The sequence below is a fragment of the Mustela lutreola genome, chromosome 11 (assembly GCF_030435805.1).
Source record: "Mustela lutreola isolate mMusLut2 chromosome 11, mMusLut2.pri, whole genome shotgun sequence".
NCBI classification, from domain to species: domain Eukaryota; kingdom Metazoa; phylum Chordata; class Mammalia; order Carnivora; family Mustelidae; genus Mustela; species Mustela lutreola.
Window position 1 is genome coordinate 11,162,681 of NC_081300.1, and position 21,307 is coordinate 11,183,987.

General features: G+C 40.5%; 1 protein-coding gene across 1 annotated transcript in view; it reads right to left on the reverse strand.

Moving 5' to 3' along the window:
• The window catches only part of CDH7 (cadherin 7), a 119,387-nt gene extending 102,990 nt beyond the window's left edge, over positions 1–16,397 (reverse strand). Inside the window, exons 1-2 of the mRNA XM_059140328.1 lie at positions 16,211–16,397; positions 4,252–4,657 (exon numbers count right to left, since the gene is read on the reverse strand). Coding sequence (XP_058996311.1) covers positions 4,252–4,461 — 210 coding nt within the window. The 5' untranslated portion in view covers positions 4,462–4,657; positions 16,211–16,397. The remainder of the gene's footprint in view (positions 1–4,251; positions 4,658–16,210) is intronic.
• Positions 16,398–21,307: the final 4,910 nt, after the last annotated feature.

Below are 21,307 nucleotides of genomic sequence, written 5' to 3' on the forward strand. Positions count from 1 at the left end.
TTCTGTAGACAATTTTTTTTTTCTTTTTTTTTGTCAGATGGTTAGGAAACTTAAGTGAGAAATGCCAACGTGAGGAAAAGACTAATCTAGAAAAGTGCATTGTGATACAAAGAGATGGCTAGAAGCTGCTACTTCCTGTGGACTTCAAATGGCCAGTTCAGGAGGCATTAAGTCATAAAGGGAAAAGCACGGACTCTCCGCCTCATTCTCCCTGTAAAAGGACAAGAAAACAGGTATGGTGGTAATTAAGAAATACTCTTAGGGAATGGTGCACCATTACTCTTTAAAACGGTACTCTGCACGGCATGGTGACTATAGTTCATAATCTTCTACTGCCTGTCTGAAAATTCCCAAGGGAAGAGACCTTAAAAAGTCCTCATAGCAAAAAAAAAAAAAAAAAAAAAAACCCACGTAAAAATCTGAGTGTAAGGTGACAGGCATGGACTAGGCTGATTGCAGTGAACATTTCATCATATATACAAATACTGAACCATTATGTTGTATGCCTAAAACTAATACAAAAAAAAAATTAAATTACATATTAAAAAAAATGTTCTGCCACAGTAATGTCTAGTGATTATTTCCTTAAGTGTATATGTTTCAATTCAGCAGTTTATTAGTTGATATCGTAAGAATAAGGTGGGATGCTCATGATAAATGTCAGATTCTAACATAGCCCAGAAGCGCATACCATGAAGGTCTCTTGGTGAGGGTTCTAGAAGACCTCCTGGTCCCCTTCAACAGACTGTTCTGCTTTGATCTTGACTTATTATGTTAGACAAACCTAGTAAATTGGCTAAAATAATAAGGGCACAGCATCTTCTGGCCTCATTATCTCCAACATCCTGAAGACCATATTTTATTTACTGTACCGTCATTTTACTGATCGTTTTGCCCACCAGCCATAAATATGATCTCCAAATTCAAAGGTCTTAAAAATCGCAGGTGTCATTTCTCTGACATTAGAATTCAAGATAGAATCATCTGCTTCCTAATCATATTTTTGCCATAGCCTAATCATCTACAGATAAAAACATGCTATATTTCTAAGCACACTCAGCGCAGACCATTCTCCTAAGTAACCACAATAAGTTTAAATACTATTTAGTACATAAAATAATGCCTGTTTTCACCTGAAGGATCACAAATACAACACTGGACATATAACACAACAGATCATCCAAATGCGGTCATCTTATAAATATGTAGTAAAGTAGTAAACAGAATGTCTAAGTTAAATGAATGCATGTTCCGAATATTTGATCTCATCTATTCTCAGAAAGAGACTTGAATTATGGGTGTCATTGTTCCCATTTTAGAGATGAGGAAATTAAATTTTAGTAATATTTCACAATTGAACCCAAATTCCAACCCAAATTCCACAACTAGTAGGAAGTGGTAGAATCCACAATGAGACTGCAGTCAATTTAACACACACGATAATATCCAGTATGAGATCGAATTAAGCTCTCAAGTTTACCAAGGACATTATATATGTTTTCCAAATTAAAGACTGGATTTTGTCAGGAAGACTAGGAATCCCCCCATCTAATTAGTACAGGTTTAAATACATGACTATCAAAAGTAATGATTGCTTTCCTTCTTTTCTTCCCATGAACATCTGCCTCTCCATTTTTCCACATCTTCATCTAAATTTTTTTTTTTCTAGGTCTTGTGAACACTTTAAAAAAGGAAAATATATTTATTCTATATAACCCAAGTGACTGAAACTGTACTGAGGTCAAAGTCATTATTGTAACTATTTATACAGACTGCCAGCCTAAGGAGAATCATGTCATCATCTCATATATACAATCTAAAGTATTCAAGTTCTCTGTCAGCTCCTTCCGAGCAAATGTAAATTGTTCCTTTGAAGCCTTTTGTGTCTATAAATTCCCTCTCCATCTCAAATTATTTTACTGTCCTTTTTCTGGACTTGCATGTTTTTGTCTATCAAGGCTTTGTTTTTTGTTTTGTTTCATTTTTAACCTATTTACCATCTTGGACATTCTTTTACTGTGAATGACAGTATTGAACTCCCAATATACAGCCTGCCAAGAGATAAGCACAAACTTGTTTCCTGTCACATAAAATCTACAAAGCAATGGTCTCTAATTGAAAGGAAAGCACAGAATATCTCTTTTACTAATCAAGAAACCACACAATTTCTCTTAGAAAAATAACAACAGCATGGTCTGGTAACTTTATATGCATTTGGAATTTAAGTCACCTAGGGATATCCATTTTTGTAATTCTAAATGGCATTAAGAGGGATTATTTCAACCTAAGTGTTCTCAATTATGATGCAAAAACTTTAAAATTTAAAATAAAAGTGTTTTGGGCGCCTGGGTGGCTCAGTGGGTTAAGCCGCTGCCTTCAGCTCGGGTCATGATCTCGGGGTCCTGGGATCGAGTACCCCAGCAGGCTCTCTGCTCAGCAGGGAGCCTGCTTCCCTCTCTCTCTCTCTGCCTGCCTCTCTATCTACTTGTGATCTCTCTCTGTCAAATAAATAAATAATCTTTTTTTTAAAAATAAATAAATAATAAAATAAAATAAAGGTGCTTTTTAAAATTTTAAATTATGGTTATTTCAAAATGCCATCATTCAGGCAACTCCACTTAAAACTAAATTAACTGGAATATTCCAGTGGCCTTTAGAAAACGTTACATTCCCATAAAAGTGTGATCTCACCTCATAACTACTGACTCTATGAATTCATTGTATATACCTATCTACTAAAAAAATAAGTTTGATGACACTGTAAATATGTATTAAAAATGAATGAAATTAAGGGCCAGATTCCTAGTTAATAACACTGTGTAATGATCATTGCTCTCACTTTGTTGACAAGCAAATGAATGAGAGAGATGGAGGGAGCAACGCACAGAAATGCACAGTCTCCGTGATGGTGCTATTGATAAAGGTACAACGGCCATAAAAATCTTACACAAACCCTTGTGTGCTTACATATCCTTTCTTTGGGGCAGAAAATGCTATCACTGGGCCACAAAAACACGGTAATCCACACCCTAGAACCTCTACTGGTTCAGGTCCCCAACTATTTATAATACAGCATCAGTCAGTATTTATAAACTATAGGAACATCAAAGGAATATAATAATAAAGATATCTTTGACTTCTGTAGATACCCATCAACAAAAACAGATTTTTCACTCCTCCTTAAGATGTATTCAAATGAAACAATGACCCATGGAATAAACAGCAAAGATTCTTCAGGCATTCAAAGTGGAAAATTCACTCATGGATAAATGCACCACCAGTTTGCTGTGTTTCATTTTATCAGGAAGAGACGCAGAACACTGACCAAGGGAAGAGCAGAAAGGCAGAGAGAGAGATCTCACTGGTGTGTGCTACTTAGAAACTCTTTACCAGTACTCCGTGCTAATCTGAGAAATTTGGGGAAAATCTTTACATAATCAAACCTGAAGTAGATTAAAGACTGGGAACAGGATACAATGATGGTAGGGCCATGCTCTTTCAAAAGACCCTTCAGTGCAGAAAGCACATGAGTAGAAATCCCCCCCCCCAAATATTCAGATAGAAAGAAGCTGTGAAAGAAAAAAAAAAATTCCAATTGGCCCCCAAACATGCACCACCAACTGCCCACGTTTTGTCCAATATCAATTAGAAACTGACTTCTGTTACCGTTCATTTTTAACCAAAAGGAAAACCTGAAAACAACAACAACAAACACAAAACAGATCCGTCAAAACAAGACCAAGACCACCACTAAGAAAAGCGGGCCAGAACTGCTCATAACTGAGGGACGATAGGCTTGATAATTTCACTTTGCAGTATTTAAGTTGCAAGTATCAGAAAAGGATAAATAAGCATAAAGTTAGCATGTGCATCATTTAAATAGGATTCCCCCCCCAAAAATAAAGAAGCTAAAAAATCAACTGCCTAGACGTACCCACTACTCTTCATTATTGAGTATTCTCGTTCTAATTTTGAAAATAAAAGTTTTACTAATTTGCCACAATCATGGTAAACGAAGCATCTGTAGACTCCTCCTCTCTTTCTAGAAATAAACATCACTCCCTAAGTTATGGCTTCGATGTATGGAGAGCAATCTGGACTATAATTTCAGACTGGTTAGGGCCAAAAACTTCACGAACGATTTCACAGGAGTAATCGTTATGTTCTCCCCAAAGCAAAAACAGCAGTTGTCCAGCCAACCACAAACATTCACAATAATCATTTGTGACTTTGAAAGGCCAAATGCCCTACCTTTCCTACATAGAGAGGGTCTGAACCCATGTATTCCTCCAGCACAAAGAACTGATTCCACACCCAGCTGCGCTTGGTTCGGGACCTCCCTGATTGGAAATAGGGCTTTGATCCGGACCTGGAGAGCTCTGCTTGACTCATCCCAGAGAAACACAGGACAAGCGCTATTAGCTGCAGAAAATGGCAGAACTCCACTTTGCCCAACTTCATCTTTTTTTTTTCTTTCTTTTTCCTGTGTAAGAAAAAAACCTTGACAAGAGAAAAGGCACAGTTCCAGTTGGCTTAGGAGCTCTTGCCTCCGGCAGGGTGTCCGCTGGGAGTCCAGAGATAATAATTTGCAGAGTGTTCGATTGCGAGGGGTCACCGCTGCTGAATAACCTTCGCCAGAGAATGGTGTGATAGGTACCTAGCAGAACACAAAGAAGAGCTAGTGTCAGCAACCAAAACGCATCCTCACTTTTAACTTTCCTTTATGAACTTACTGTTGTTTTCCCCAAGATATCATTATTTGCATAATCGTTAAATTATTAATGACAAACTTATACATTTACAATAACTGTTGCCACATGTATAGATCACGAATACTGTTGGGGCAGAATTATCCTCGTTCTATAACACAGTCTCAAAACTTCGGGTTTCTTCCAGGCATTCTATTTGAACATATGGTTTACTTAATACAAATGGAACGCCATCCGTTAAAAAATCATTTTAATGCTAGCCTTTATTATTTTTTGCCTTTATATTACAGTCAGTTGCCTTCATTGGTATTAGAATATGAAAGCAAAGCAGCTCAAAGCAGGGATTTAACCAAATGGGAAGGACATATGCTGGTTTAAATCTCTTCTGTGAAACTGTAAAGAGAAATAAAGAGAAGTATGAGGTGATTCAAAACTGGTTGATTGATTCTGAGTCACAGAACACCAGCTGTTTTGATGTGTTCTGATTTGATTGTGATCAGCTGCAAAGCTCAGTAGTCTCCATTTTCCACCCTTCAGACCTATTGTCGTGTCTCCTCTGTAGCATGCCGTTAGGTCACACTCTGGCTCAAATACCTATTGAATGTCTTACAGTATGGCCTGTGCATAGTAGGGCCTCCTTCCCTCAGGATATGGAATTGAAGAGATCACTAAAGAGGTGTGAACACTCAACCCTCTTTGTGAGCCCTGTTCACTCTGAGTGTGCACCCAGCATTCCTCTGCAGCAGCATGAAAACAAAACAACTTTTATTCTAAAGTCTACATATTTCAGTAAAGAATTGTTTATGCAAGAGATATAAAACCAGTTATAAAACAAACTTCCAAACATACCCCAAGACACAGAGGAATAAGAACTTATGGCAAAAATCTTGTTGAGATCACTATGCTGTACTTTGATTTATAAATTCATTTGACTATAACTAAATCAACAATAGGATAATTAAGGTGAGAGTTCACATTCGCTCTTTTTGGGGGGTAGTGGTGGCAAAATACAGTTTTAAGGAAATGAAGCCAAAAGATTGTTCCGTATCAAAGCAGCAAATAAACTCTTTATTTTATTAGCTTTCTCATCTTCCTACCTGTCTCTCCCGTAACAAGAGTGTCTGTGACTTATTAGATGATTTCTGACAGTAAAGTTGCTTATGGAAAATGCCTTATCTAATAGAAGAAAAATGAAATGTCTTAAACATGTAAAAATAGTCAACACAACTGTTAAAAAACAGGTTGCATTGACTTTGAGCTCTGTTCAAATGAACATACACATGTTAAAAATATCGCTATCAAGTTCTGAAATTCCAGAGGGCATTCCAGAATAATCCAATGTACAGCTGATTGATATATGCTGAGAACCACCAGAACAGTAAACTGTTATTGGAGCATATTACTGTAGTCTATGCAATGAACCCCTTCTTCTAAAATCCAAATATCTTATCTAAGCCTGGTCCAGGCTGGTCCATTTGGAAATCACTCTGGAAGGATTAGTTGTTCTAAGACCTAGAATCATAAACAAGGAGTAACTTGGGGTCATATCTTTGTGTTCCAATGTAGGCTCCTCCATTCGGTTGAAAGTTAATTGCAGGGAGGTCTGAGCTAACGCACCTGAGAAGTGAGTTAAAGAAGTTGAAGGCAAGTAGGTACTTAGACTGGGAAACAGGGGTAGTATGGACTGGTCTATAATGAGCTAGGAGTCATAGCCAGGAGCTTACAGTGAGTGGCCTTTGTAGGAATGGCTGACAGCATGCCGAGGGCCATCATGGCTTCCCTTCATGCCAGTGGCAAATCACATTCCCGGGGGATCAAGAGTTCTGGACTGTCTAGCATGTGAGAGCTGTGGCCGAAGAACAGTTCAGTCTCACGGTTCTACTTCCTCCAAAGAGAATGTGTTTTCTCATAAAAACAAGTAAATAAATAACGTTCGTCTCTGAGACAATTTTTTTTTAAATGTTTTGTAGTTATATTAGTTAATCTACTTTATGTTTCAGGTGAATTTGGTAACATTGTTATACGATGAAATGTACCCATGCTCTAAGAAACAAAGTAACAAATGATATTTTGGAATTCAAAATTTAGGGAGTTACCAAAATTATACACTAGGAAAAACTATAGGCACCTGCATCAGGTAAAGATTCAAATGCTGACTCTGTCCTGTCTTAGCTATGCATTCTTGAACACATGACTTAAATTCTAATATAAGTTCCAGAGATGAAGCCTTAACCTCTAACTTACAAAACAAAGATGGTAATAATTGCATCTACTTTGTAGGATTAAATAAGCAAATCATGAAAAATTAAGGATGATGCCTGACACAATTAAAAGCCCTAATTTTTTTTTTAAAGATGATGGGGCTATTATCATATTTTCTAGTTACCTTAAAGTTAGTTTGTGATGTTTTCATTTTAAAGTTACTTAAAGGAAAACATTTTAGACAACTCTTGCACTGAATGAAAACATTCTTGGTAGTTCCGGTCTCAGTGACAGAGAACTATATGGATCATGAACCCAAAATCCCATACAAATATAAACAGTGGCACCAAATTACTAAAAAAAAAAAAAAAAAAAAATGTAAAACTTTCTTTCCTAAAGGCATGTCTTCTGTGATTTTTTAATAAAAATATTATTTATTTATTTGATAGAGAGAGAGGACATCAAGCCAGGGAACACAAGCAGGAGGAGTGGGAGAGGGACAAGGAGGCTCCCTGCTGAGCAGAGAGCCCGATGTGGGGCTCCATCCCAGGACCCTGAGATCATGACCTGAGCTGAAGGCAGACACTTAATGACTGAGTCACAAAGGCACCCTAAGTCCTCTGTGATTTTTATAAGTCAAAAACTGGCATCAGAATTGGAGAAATTTGAATTCACTCAAAATGTTCACTAATAAGAAAAAGAAATATAATCTGGACCGGGAACAGGATCAGTGGGGTCTTTGCTCTAAAACCTCCTTCATTTGCTATATGACCTTGGATCCTTCTGCGATTTCATTTTCCACATTTGCAAAATCAGAGAAATGAGCTAAACTTAAAAATCATGTTTTTTTATATATGTAACTTCACTGTTTTGACAATTACACAGAATTGGTTTTGTTGGCTTTTTTAGACTGCAAAAAAGTGCACATTGTTAATGACTAAAGGGTAGAGAGATTTAAGAAAGTTATAGGGATGTAAAAGAAGCATTTTTTCACATTTATAAAATTTAGCATGAATTTTAACATGAGATGTTTAAATTAGACTTGCCTCTTGAAGACCCTTTCTCTTCCATATGAAAGTGTGAAATTATCAAACCAGCCAGAACATAGAAGTCAGACACAGAACACACTATGGATTACTTTGCAGTCACTGAGTTAATGTTTGTGAAAGAGACCAGAGAGTTTTGTACTTTCCTGTTAAAATGAAGTGTTTTAAAAGCAGCTATTATCAACATTGACCTTGATAAATAGGCATGTCCATGCTGTCTTTGTATCACAGTATCTAGAACAGAAGCAGACACACAATTGACCTTTGGAACACATTTACAAAAGGTTTCTTTTCATTATGCTTATTTTTTTTTTTAATTTGGTAAGTTAACCATGTAAGTCAATATATAAATTCCTTGGTAGCTCTACCATGTTTATGGGTGACAATCCCTTTGAAAAAAAAAAAAAATCCCATTATATTTCTCTGCAGTATTTGAAATACTTGCCAGGCTCTTGAGCCAAATTTTCTTTACCTTTCTTGAAGGTCTATGAGTGTACAAGGATATTTTAACTGGCCTTGTGTACATTATTGGAGGATAAAATTCTCTTTTATGTGGCAGATAAATGATCCCATAATGCCTACTGTAGAAAGCACTTAGAAAATCAGAAACTCATGTGTGAATGACTGTGATTGGAGCAGGGGGGTTTTATACGTGTTCATCACCATTTTTGATAGTAACTATCAACTCTCCGCTGGAAGTGAACACCAGATGCAACAGGGGGTAGTCCCAGGGCGGGTGGCCCTTCATTGGGCTTCCCCAAACCCTTGCTTTCCTTCAGAAGCAGATCTGTTTCCAAGGTAAACACCGGTACAACAGTTCAACCCGACTCATCCTGACCTGAACTGAGACAGCATGAAAGAAATGAAGGGCCCTGATGCATTATGAAAAACCTTAAGTTATTTATGGTCTTCAAAGAGAAGTCATCGGAACGGGAAGTTGAGATTTCCTACCACAAGTAGGCTTCCTATCTTCCTGCAGATGTCCACACAGATCAAGTCACCATGATAACACTCTTCTCCGTATAAATTAACTTGAGCACACAATCAATCACAATTGTCATTTTTTTCACAACGGGTTAAATACTGACTTGCAAATCTGTGCCCCAAACCCAAGCCCTGCACCCTTCCCTGCTAGGACCCCATATTGCTTATCTTCTCTTTTCCTTCTGCCTCCTGAGTTTTATCGACAGGCGTTAATCAGGGGAAAGTCCCATCAGAAACAAGCAGAGACCCCGGCACCCAAATGGTGTCATGTGTCACTGTGTCCTCTGTGGGAAAGCTTAAGGGTGTGAACCACTGTAGGTCTGGAGAGCTGACCTGTTCACTATTAACTGGCTCAGGAAAAAAGTAGAGAACAATGACCTACTGATAGACAGCTTAGGTAACTTCTACAGATTTAAGTCAACTTCTAGACAATTACGAATGTGCAGCATTAGAGCTTTGAGGAGAAAAACAACAGGAATGTGTTCTGAAGAGGAAAGAACTGAACAGGAGCCAACCAGATGTTTGAAAGACTGTGCTGGTTGCTACTGGATTAATAACCTAAAATTTAAAAATACATATACTATATATCTGAGTGAGACTTAAAAAATGTTCTTTCTCTGATATCTTAAAGCTAAAGCTTGTAGGGAATCAATCCCATTTACAACTGAACCGAAAACCATCATCTACGTAAGAATAAATCTAAGAAGTGAAAGACCTGTACTCTGAAAACTATAAAGCACTGATGAAAAAAAATTGAAGATGACAAAAAGAAATGGAAAAACATTCCACGCTCATGGATTAGAAGAAAAATATTGTTAAAATGTCTGCACTACCTAAAGCAATCTACAAATACATTGAATGCAATCCCTATCAAAAAATAAAACTTGTGTTTTTAAACATAAAACATTTCTTTTTGCCGAACTAAAGATTCACGAAAATCATAGCAAATACTGTGATCAGCACAACACACCTTAATCCAGAGAATACAAAATGAACCCCCAAAAAAGAAATTTTAAGTGGATTGGAGCAAAATGAGGAGGTTGTGATGAGAATCAGTCAAACAGTATTGACTAAATCAACATCATTCATTTGACCTGAAATCACTTTAGCATGCTAACTTTTTTGTTCCAATTACTTTTGTTCAACTAAGTGGCAAAGAATTATTTCCAAGTAGATAGTTTATTATTCATTTAACTTTAATAGCTTATATTATTTTACCCAAATGAATTCATTATTATAAAATTTTCTTGGATTTTCTGCTCCACTTAACATCACTGTGAAACCACTTTTAAAAATCAGATCAAGTGACTATCATACTCTTAATACAATCTTTCGTTCATACTTAAAAACAATGGCTAAAATTGTCTTAAAAACAAAAAATATTTCATATGCACCAGCATGCCAATGGCTAACCAGAAAAAGCATAAATGTTGTAGAGCCTGTTCCATCTAAATCAAAGGCAACATGCTAAACACATGACAAGTAGCGTGAAAGGTATCAGATTCAGCCAGTCACATAAATATAGAACCATAAGAGTGGTTTTAAACACATGCCTAATTACCAATTAATTTATATATGCTAAACTACTTCTTTAAAAGTGCTAAATGCCTTCTAGAAGTAACTCGAGCTATGAAATATGATTATCAATTATGTTAAAAGGAAATATATTGCTATTTTAGATCTTGTGGCAAAGTTAAAGTAGAATTTTTTTTTTTTTTTGCAGTCCAATATAAATAACTGATGGCTTATCTCAGTTAAAGACTATCAACACAGTGTCTCTAAAGGACAGGCAAGGGACAGTGGCTGTGTTCTCTGTGTCTGCAGTTGCATCAGATACAGGTCTGAAACTGTTTGGAAATATACTGAATGTATATCACACGAACACATGGTTTGTCATCTACTGGCAATTTAGAGAAGATGCGATGAAGTTGTGCCTTGCCTCTAAAAAATAAATACAATTCACAATCATGTGGAACATAATATCCCCAAAATACGTTGTCATATGCATTTTCTAGGAAAACAATTGTAAGAATGACATTTGAGGAGTCAGTGTACTTGGTAGAAAATAATCAATGAGAATGTGAAAAATTCATAGTGGATGATTGCCAAACATCTCTAGTATCTAACTGATACTCCCTAAGATGTTTCGCTCATGAATTTATAAACCATAACAGTACAAAAAAATCACAGTCGTAACAAAAGCAAAACAAAAAGTCTTGCTGTTGGTCTTTTGGGGAAAAGGCTGTCATTTTCAAGACTGCTTTAAAGTTGAACTACATTTTGACAAGCAACATATTTTTAATGGATCCTTATAAAGAAGAACAATACACATGTTCAAAAGCGGAAATGATACCATTTCACAGCAGTGGTTAGAAGGCCTGATGACACTATTGCCATTGCTTTAAGGACAGCCTTCCATATATTAGCTCTTTTGCACAGTCTGACAAAAGATGCCTTTTTAGAATACTCCCTGAGTATTTAATAGCATTATTTAAATTCAAAGAAAAGGCTCCTCCTGCTTCATCCAATGCCTTCTTTTAAGACTTTCATTTGTCCTTGTTTTTTCCCCAGGACAGCGGCCACCTGTCACCACTGAGGTCCTCACTGTGATTTATCTCTCTACACAAAGTTAGAGGAGTCTGCTTTGTAACAAGAATAATACTTGCCCATTGTCGTTTTTATTTTTAAAAGTAGACCCACTTAATACATTTGGACAATGCAAAAGAGAGAAAAGATATTCTAATCTCCCACTCATGAATGAGCAGATGTCATAACTCTGCAATAGAGAAAATAATCCAAGACAAGGAGTATTTCAAGAGTTTGGACACACACACACACACACACCCCCCGCCAACCACCACATACAAGCAGAGCTTTTAAAAGAATAATGTTTATGGGACAGAGAGAATGTCACATCAGTGCTGAAGAAAGTAATCATTTGGTTCTCCGGAGGGTTCATTTTGGGAAAAGAAAGACAAAAAACAAAACAAAACCAAAACAACAACAAAAATGTAAAGATGTCCCTAAACCCACTGCTCCTGATGTTTGAATAGTCCTTGAGTGGCGGAACCACAGAGCTAGAACATTAGAAAAACCTAAGGTAAGACAGTCTTTCTTTCTTTCCTAAGAAAACCCAAATCTACCGAATTCTAGTGGAATGTCCAAGGTCACACAGCAAGTTCCTCATGGTACTGGGCGTGACTGGTTACACAGAAAACTAAAAATATTTGTTAAACATTTCTCATTCTGACACTAAAGATCTTTTTTTTTTTTTTTGTAATTTATCATATACTCCAGAAGCCAAGAAAAGTAAGTTTATTCCTACTCAAATGTCTATAGGACCACAACTTTGAATTCTCCAAGTAGATCATTAGGATTCCTATCCAGAAGAGTCAGGAGGATCAGGAGTGCACAGTGAGACTGGGAGGGAAAGGAACTGTTGTTTAGGACTGTAATTTATATGTTACACAAAAACCACTGTGAGAGGCTCCAACTTTAAAATCACCTCTCCCTTCTAAATCTGGTGAGTGATCAAAGCATACCTACTGCCCTGTGACACTACAGTAACTATTTCCACTGAAATGTAAACAATAGCTCATTATTTTAGAAATAGGGTACCAACCCCAAAAAATATCTTAAGATATTTTTGTAGATGCCTATGTAGAGTTATCTGGTTGTTGCTACAAATCCTATGTTTTGAAAGGACTGTCTACTCCTAACTTACTATAATCATTCTAGATTTAATACTACCATCTTTAGCTTCTATTTTAAAATATACTACCATTTGATCTGTTATATCTGTATACCGCTGAAAGTTTAGAATTAGCTTCAATAATGTTAATACTGATGAAACAGCCCTCGTCTTTTTTACCGAAAAGGTATAATTTTTTACATTTTAATTAGTGAGGTTGGGGACCCTCTGTGATATGTGACTTCTCATGTTAAGAAACTGTGATCAAATCCATTAGCTCCCTGGGCCAGATAACGTTACAACCACAGACCAAAGCCTCCTACCGTTAACTGGCCTAAATATTCAGGCAGGGGCCCTGGAAATGAATCACACAGCCTGTAGTGTGCATCTGGCTATCAGACATGGCATGAAAACTTCTGTAAGTGGATTACAGAGTCAATTTCAACTAAGCACAAATAACTTCTGTCACGGGTATTAGGAATGCAAAAGAAAGAGGAGAAAGAGTTTATAATTACTGCAAGAAAGCCATGTACATTAAAAAGAAAACAAAAATGACAAACCATATCCATCTGAGCGATTTATATACTATCATATGTAGTATTATATATATATGTACTATACATATGTATGTACAATTATAAAAGTAAAATTATATTTAAATTGTTTTTCCTTTATTTTTCTACAACACTTCGTAGCTATATCAATTTTTAATTCGCCTTAGCATTTACATTGAGCCAGGTATGATACATGTGACTTCAATAAAAGGAATTATGTTTCAATAAACGTTCTGCAAAAGAACCTAAAAGAAATTCTACCAGAATGAAAAGCTAGAGTATCATCTGAGATGAATATACGGACAGATGTCTGCATAGTCATTTGCACTGATAATGTTGTCAGTGAGGGATCTTGCAGAATGACGAGGGGGAAATGTTTGCAGGGGTAGCTTTCTGCAAAACCAGCAAATCCCCAGAGGAGGCACTCGAGTATTGCTGGTTACAGCTAGATCTGCTCTGCTCCTCAGAGGCTGAGAAGATGGTCCCACACAGGACTCTGATCACATGTCTTTTTTCCTTGTCCTCAGCTCCTCTTTCTCACTCCATTTAGAAGCAACTGATTCCTTCATGCCAAGGAGAAAAGCTTCCATCACAATCCCTTTGCAATGCACTAATATGCATTAGTTATTTTAGAAGTTTCTGAAACTCCCATTTTAAACTAAGGCTTTGAAGCCTTCCAACCAAGTTAAAAAAAAAAAAAAAAAAGGACATTTATGTGTATGTGAGCGAGAACTGTGATATGTTACAAACCACCAACATAATAAATGTAAAATCTTATAAAATCTGGGAAGGTTAAGATCACTCAAGCATAATATTCACAACACTGAACAATTTATGGGCTCGGTACTTCCTAACAGATTTCCAAAAGATTTGACAAAGAAAGTATTTGACTCTCCACAAAGATGTATTCACTTCCTCTTATCAGTATATATTCTGAGAAGTTTATAATAGCTTTGCCATCAAAACAACTAAAATGCTGAATGATAGGTAGACCAGCAAAGAAATCACGCCTGAGGAGACACAGTGGGTTGATTTTTAGATCTAGGAAGGCTTAACAGTAGCCAAAACTCAGTATGCTCCCTACCCTCTCTTTTTCATTGGACATTAAAAACTAGAGTCAATCCAAGGGTAAACTGCAGGAATACAGATGCTTTACAATTATCCTTTTATTAAAAAAGGGGAAAAGCTCTGTGCTATTATATAAAAAGTAGACAAGAAGAGTTGTGAGTTTGTCAGCTGATTGTTAACACAATTCTAATGACCTACTGCAGCCCTTAATAACAATAATACCTCACGTTGTAAGCGCCAATGCCCTTTTATTAAAGCTGCACACTGTAATAGCTTTTAGCAGGGTGATGGTCCGTACTACTGATTATAGTTTTCTTTATTTTTCTAACCACAGACTTTACCAGATAAGACTATTAACACTGAATGCTACCTAATTGTTTCTGCCACTCCACTCCATATTAAACACTAACATGTAAGCAAGACTTTCACAAAGTTGTCAGTTTCATCACTTGCCTCATTTCTTTTGCATTTTTATTCATACTATTCCAAATATCCCTAAAAATAAAGAAAAGGATTCTTAATGTTTTTCCTTGAACATATAATAACAAGAGCTTCAGTAAACATAAAACCTAACCAGTTCTTTGGTGGGGGGTGGGGAGTAATTTCTGGTGAGTTACTGAAAGCTTCCAACCTAATTACTTCTTTCCTTAGCTCCCCCCTACCACCAATTTGTCTTTATAAAAACACACTTAAAACTATTTAGATGTTTTTTACAGTGAATCAATGCAAACTTTCCTTTTAAAAAGGGGGAGCTACTGCCCCTAAACTCTTAAAATGTATGCTTTTGTGCTGTTAACCTGATTTTTAAATGTATACTTGACACTTAGTATCGGCTTTATACTCACATGTTACTTACATTTTTCTATATCCCTCCCTCCAACCCCCCATGAAGTTCTCTGTATGGAAAATGACCTGAACACCTGTCTGGTTACCGGGATTATGAAGGAAGAGTCCTACTTAAAGATATTTCCTTTAGATGATCTAACAAAGAGAAAATATTTCTTGCAACATAAAAGGCGTTTTACGTGCATTCATGGTTCAATCTGCAGATCTCCAAAGCCTTGAGACACCCACTCCTTGACGATGTCTTCACAGGTTCCCAAAAGCCCACTGCTGGGTGAACTCACTGCCAGTCTTTACTCACCTGAACTATATCTAAGAAATCCGTAAGGTTAACGATCTAAAACGTGAAAGCAATACAGCAATAGGTCCTCTCTCATTAATCCACGCTCGGAGGTTGAATACCAGCAACTAGCTGCGTGGCAGGTGCACCCACGGAGAAGTCCAGCACGCATTCAGAGAAACAGGGCGCCCTTTTCCCCCCACGCCAACCTAAGGTAGAGCCAGGCGGCAGGGGAAGCAGGGCGCTGAGCAGAGGCAAGCCCTGCAGACGCACCGTAGCAGCAGAATACTAATTACAGGAAAAAGCAAAACACCCTTAGATGAGTTCCACCTTCTCCAAACGTAACGGGAGTCGAGTGCGGACGGTCACCGGGACTCCCGCACACGCAGGCACACACCCCCTTCCGGTCTCGGACCGCCGAGCCGGGCGGCCCAGCGGGCGCGGAGCGCGGCCCGCATCCATCCCAGGTGGACGCGGGCCACTCGCGCTCCTCTCGGAGGGGAGCGCCCCAGACTCCGGGTTTCCCACTCGATCCGGAGCGCGCTGCGATCGGCCGTCCCCCTGGACTCGCCGGCACTCGCCGCACCTGGGGTCTGCCCGCGCAGGCTCGCTGGGGCCGAGCGCCCTCGGCTCGGTAACGCACGTCTGTCCTGCCCCGCGGAGCCCCGTGTCGCGGCCACGCCGCAGAAACTTGGGGACGCCCAGGGAAACTCCGCACGGATCCCCCCGCCCGCTCTCCGCTCGCCGACGAGTCCAGCCTCCGACGCGCACGGCGAGGGCGCGCTCCTGCCCGGCGGCGCCTTCGCCAGCCCCAAGCCGGCAGACGCACTCACCTGGGGCCTCGCTGCCCTCCCGGCGGCGTCCGGCGCCCGCGACCCGGGTGTTTGCATCCGAAAGGGGCGCGCGCTTCGCAGCCGGGCGTCCGCGGGCACTTCGGGACCCGGGGCGCGCAGCTCGGCGCTCGCGGGGGACTGGCGGCGCCGGCTCGGCACCCTCTGCGGCCGGCCGCACGCGGGCTCCTGCTCCAATCACCGCCCTCTCCGCGGGGCGCGGGGCGCGGGGCCGCTGCCCCGGCCGCGGGCGCCCCCGGCCCGCCGCCTGCACCTGCTCCGAGGGGCCGGCCGGCTCCCCCGCGCGGCTCAGACGCCAGGTCCGGAGCGAGCGGGAGCGCGCGTCCGGAGAGAGGGCGAGAGGGCGAGCGCCCTGGAGGAGGAAGGAGGGCGCCGGGCCGGGGCGGGAAGGCGCGGAGAAGGCGACGGTGGTCGGCGGCGACGGATGCCTGCTGTCAGCGCCGGGCGACACCGGCCCGGGGAGCCACTGAGACTTGGGTACCTCCTGGAGACCCAGCGAGGGCTATCGGAAAGGAAGCGGCTCCGCCGCCACGCGCGCACACACGCGCGCGCACACACGCGCACCCCTCCTCCAGCACCCTCCTGACAGCTCGGCGCAGACCGAGTCCTTCGCGGGGAAATCAAGGGGAGCGCGGGAAGGAGGAGGGGCCGCAGCCCATCCATCTCTCCGCCAGGTATTTGCATCTGAAAGCGCGAAACTGGAGGAGAGTTTGGAGAATTTTTTTTTTTTTCCTTCCCCAGCGCCCTCCCCTCCCTCCCCCAGCCTGTCGTAGGAGCCGTGATCAATTGAGCTCCTGAGGCATGAAGGCAAAGTCATAAAACTAATCAGAACTTACAGTTTTCTTGCGTGATCGTTTTGCCCTTTCAGTCTCCTCGGACTGCCCTAGTCCTACTTTCTTTACTTGCAGAAAATGTTCTCCCTGCTGGGTTCTCTAATGCAAAAGTTCTGCGGTGTAGGATTTACGCGCAGGGGGCGGGGGGGATGGAGGACCCTCGCGGGGTGGGGAAGGGGGTCTGGGCTCTGATTGCGCGCTGCAGCCCGCAGAGCCGAGCGCGCGTTCTTTCCCTCTGCTCAGGTGCTACACTTGACCTGAGGGCGCGATGCTCTGTCCTGAGGGCTGGGAAGGTGAATGCCAAGTAGTTCGCTTTCATTTTTCTTCTTCTGCCCGTGGAACTTGCCCTGCTTTGCTTCTCCATCGTCAGCAGCGGCTCCCGGTGCACCGGCGGCGTGGGAGTGAGGCTTGTCGGTGTCGGCGCCGCGGCTTCCCGCCGCTTCCCGCCAAGCTTGCGCTCTCCCAGCCAGTCCGTCCTGCCCGTTTAGCCGGCTTGCCTTTTCCTCTCGTGCAGTTAGTATTGAACACTGAGTTGCATGCTCCTAATTCTGACAGCAAGTATCTTTGGAACTCCTGTTAAGTTCCAGATACCTAGCAACGCTGTTTCCTGAACGTTGCTTCATTTGTAAAGTTCTAGCTCCAACCCCAAGCCTCCCCAAGTCCAGGCCTGCCTGGGGTTTTCCCCCTGCTCTCCACTGTCAGGCATCGCCCAAACCCAGGATGTTCAGATCAGACCCATCTCTTCCTGGATATCACCTCGGATTTCCCGAATGTTCTCCTCTCTGACAGGGACACTATCATTCTCCAGGTACCCAGATATTAAACCTTGGCTACATCTTTGAGGCCTTTGGCATATTTTTCTGTATTAAAATCCTTAATTGGGGCACCCAGGTGGCTCAGTTGGTTAAGCCTCTGCCTTTGGCTCAAGTCATGTTCCTGGGGTTCTGGGATCCAGCTCCTCATAGGCTCCCCGCTCAGTGGGGAGTCTGCTTCTCCCTCTCCCTCTGTTCACCCCCCCCCCCGCCCACCCTTGGGCGCTCTCTCTCTCTCTCTCTCAAATAAATAAATAAAATCAATTAAAAAATAAAATCCTTGGTTATTCTGGCTAATATCATACAATCTAGAACTTTACATTTTTCTGATGGCTTTACATGCGTTGGTCTTGCTTTGTCTAATGGACGCATTGCTGGGATGAGACCAGTTCTTGTAATTGTTCTGAACTAAAATCTTTGGAAAGAAAGATTGAGCGTGATGGAGACACAGCACATATTTGGACCATAGTAAGTATCTGTTAAGTGAAGAAGTGAATGCTTGTATCTCATCCAGCAATTAGCAGAACCCCCCATTGATTGTGGGGCTCTTTCTTCCATGAGATCCTATGAGGAAACAAGGACTGCACCATATGTGTTTTTTTTTTTATTTTTTATAAACATATAATGTATTTTTATTCCCAGGGGTTCAGGTCTGTGAATCGCCAGGTTTACACACTTCACAGCACTCACCATAGCACATACCCTCCCCAGTGTCCATAACCCCACCCCCCTCTCCCTCCCCTTCTCTCCCCAGCAACCCTCAATTTGTTTTGTGAGATTAAGAGTCACTTATGGTTTGTCTCCCTCCCGATCCCATCTTGTTTCATTGATTCTTCTCCTATCCCCTTAACCCCCCATGTTGCATCTCTACTTCCTCATATCAGGGAGATCATATGATACTTGTTTTTCTCCGACTGACTTATTTCACTCTAGTGAAATAAGATACCCTCTAGTTCCATCCATGTCGTCGCAAATGGCAAGATTTCATTTCTTTTGATGGCTGCATAGTAGTCCATCGTGTATATATACCACATCTTCTTTATCCATTCATCCATTGATGGACATCTAGGTTCTTTCCATAGTTTGGCTATTGTGGACATTGCTGCCATAAACATTCAGGTGCACGTGCCCCTTCGGATCACTATGTTTGTATCTTTAGGGTAAATACCCAGTAAGCACCATATATGTTTTAATTAAAAGACCACCTACAAAGGGAAAAAATTAGGAGACCATTTTTTTAAGGTTTTTTTTCCCCTCATGATTTATTCTTTTCTTTTTCTTATCTTGTGTTTCCCCATAAATACAGACCATAAATTTGGCTTCCACCCTGAACTACATGTTTTCATGTGAATTGCCTTCTTTAAAAAAAAAAAAAAAAAAATCCTTAAGCCATAACCTTTACAGGGATTCTAGGAAGGGTAAAATGGGTTCAGTTAACCAGAATACTAGTTCTGGTTCTCAGAAGTCACAAGACATTCATCCTAGACGAAGAGGTATGTGCCTCTCTACCTGGTTAAAAATGGGGTGATTCAGATGAGAACTGAGGGACAATCTTTTACTTATCTAGGACATGAGGGATGGCCTCTTTGCAGAGATGGCACTTAGGTTGAGAGCTGATGATGAGAATGAGTTGCATTTGTGAAAATTTGAAGGAAAAATAATCTGGACAGAATAAACAGGGACAACTCTCTGCAGAAGGCAAGAGCTGGGTGTGTTTGAGAAACCTGGAGTACTGTAGGAAGGAGAAAGTCAAGATGGAGTAGTAGCCCAGGGACAAATTTACAGAGCCTTTTGGTCTCTGAAAAGCATTTGATATTTTATTCTTAGGGGGAAGCCCAACATTAGGAATGACAAATAAAATAAGAGCTCTACAGGTTTAGGCTGTGGTCAAGTCTAGGGACAAGACTGGTTTTTTAATTTATTTAAAGATTTTATGTATTCATCTGAGAGACACACAGAGAGAGAGTATAAGTGGAGGGGAAAGGGTGAGGGAGAAACAGACTCCCCACTGACCAGGGAGCCCAAAGCAGGGCTGAATCCCAGGACCCCAAGATCATGAGCCAAGCTGAAGGCGGACTTAACCATCTGAGTCACCCAGGAGCTCCAAAACTTGTTATGTTTTGTTTCAGATTCTTCTTCCCCCACCCTTTCTTTTCCTACAACTCTGGCTGATTAGAAAACCTAGTTTCCTGAGAAACACAAATAAAAATTTACTATGCTAGATAAATCCTAAGGTGGTGTCAAATGTTTAAGATTCTGTGAAATACAAATGTAAGTCGTAACAGCATATGCTTACTTACAAAATTTCACAGTGTGTCCATGTAATTCTCAAATAAGTTTTAATTTTTCCATTCTTTTTAAAAATATTTTATTTATTCATTTGAGAGAGAGAGCGAGAGATCACAAGTAGGCAGAGCAGCAGGGATGGGGGAGGGGAAAGGGGGCTGGGAAGCAGACTCCCTGCTGAGCAGAGAGCCTGATGCGGGGCTCGATCCCAGGACCCTGAGATCATGACCTGAGCCGAAGGCAGAGGCTTAACCCACTGAGCCCCACCCAGGTGCCCTAATATTTCCCTTCTTATATATAGTAATCCTTTTCAGATCCCCTCAGTTGAAGGTTTTATTTCTTCTATGTCATGTGTTGCCGTGTACAAACTTGCTAATGTCCCCTTTTCTTTCCTATTTAAAAAACAAAACAAAAATAAACAAACTGACAAAAAAATAAATAAATTAAAAAATAACCTATCCTGGGGCGCCTGGGTGGCTCAGTCAGTTAAGCATTTGATTCTTAATTTTGGCTCGGGTCATGATCTCAGAGTCCAAGATCAAGCCCTGTGTTGGGCTCTGCACTCAGTGGAGAGTCTGTTTCTCTCTCCCTCTCCCACCTCCCCACCTCCTCTCTTTCTCATGCTTGTGCTCTCTCTCTCAAATAAATTTAAAAAACCCTCCTTCCAATCGACATTTACTCTTGATTAAATCAATTAAATCCACTGTATGAGAAATATACTTTGGAAAGGAAAAATCAGAAAAAGTCAGAGAACTCTTGTCATGCTTTCTGTCAGTGTGGATGTTATTTCCCTACATGTTTTAGCTCTCAAAGCAGATTTGGTACAAATAAGAAAGTTCTGATGAGATTACCAATTAGGTTATGTTCATAGCCATTCCATCCTGAACTTACCTTAAACCCAAAGATGAGTCTCAAAGATCTTGGAGCTAAGAACAGAAGAGAGCTAACCACTGAGAACTAAGTAGTATTAAAATTGGGGGGTGGGGCCTATGGTCGGAAAACAAATGTGACAAGAGGTAAGAAGCACCCATATAAGGCAAACTGTCAAAAAGTGAGGCTGTTTATAGTTTTTTTCTATATAACTTTGTGGATAATAAAATATATATTTTTAAAGATTTTATTTATTTGATAGAACAAGAGAGCCCAAG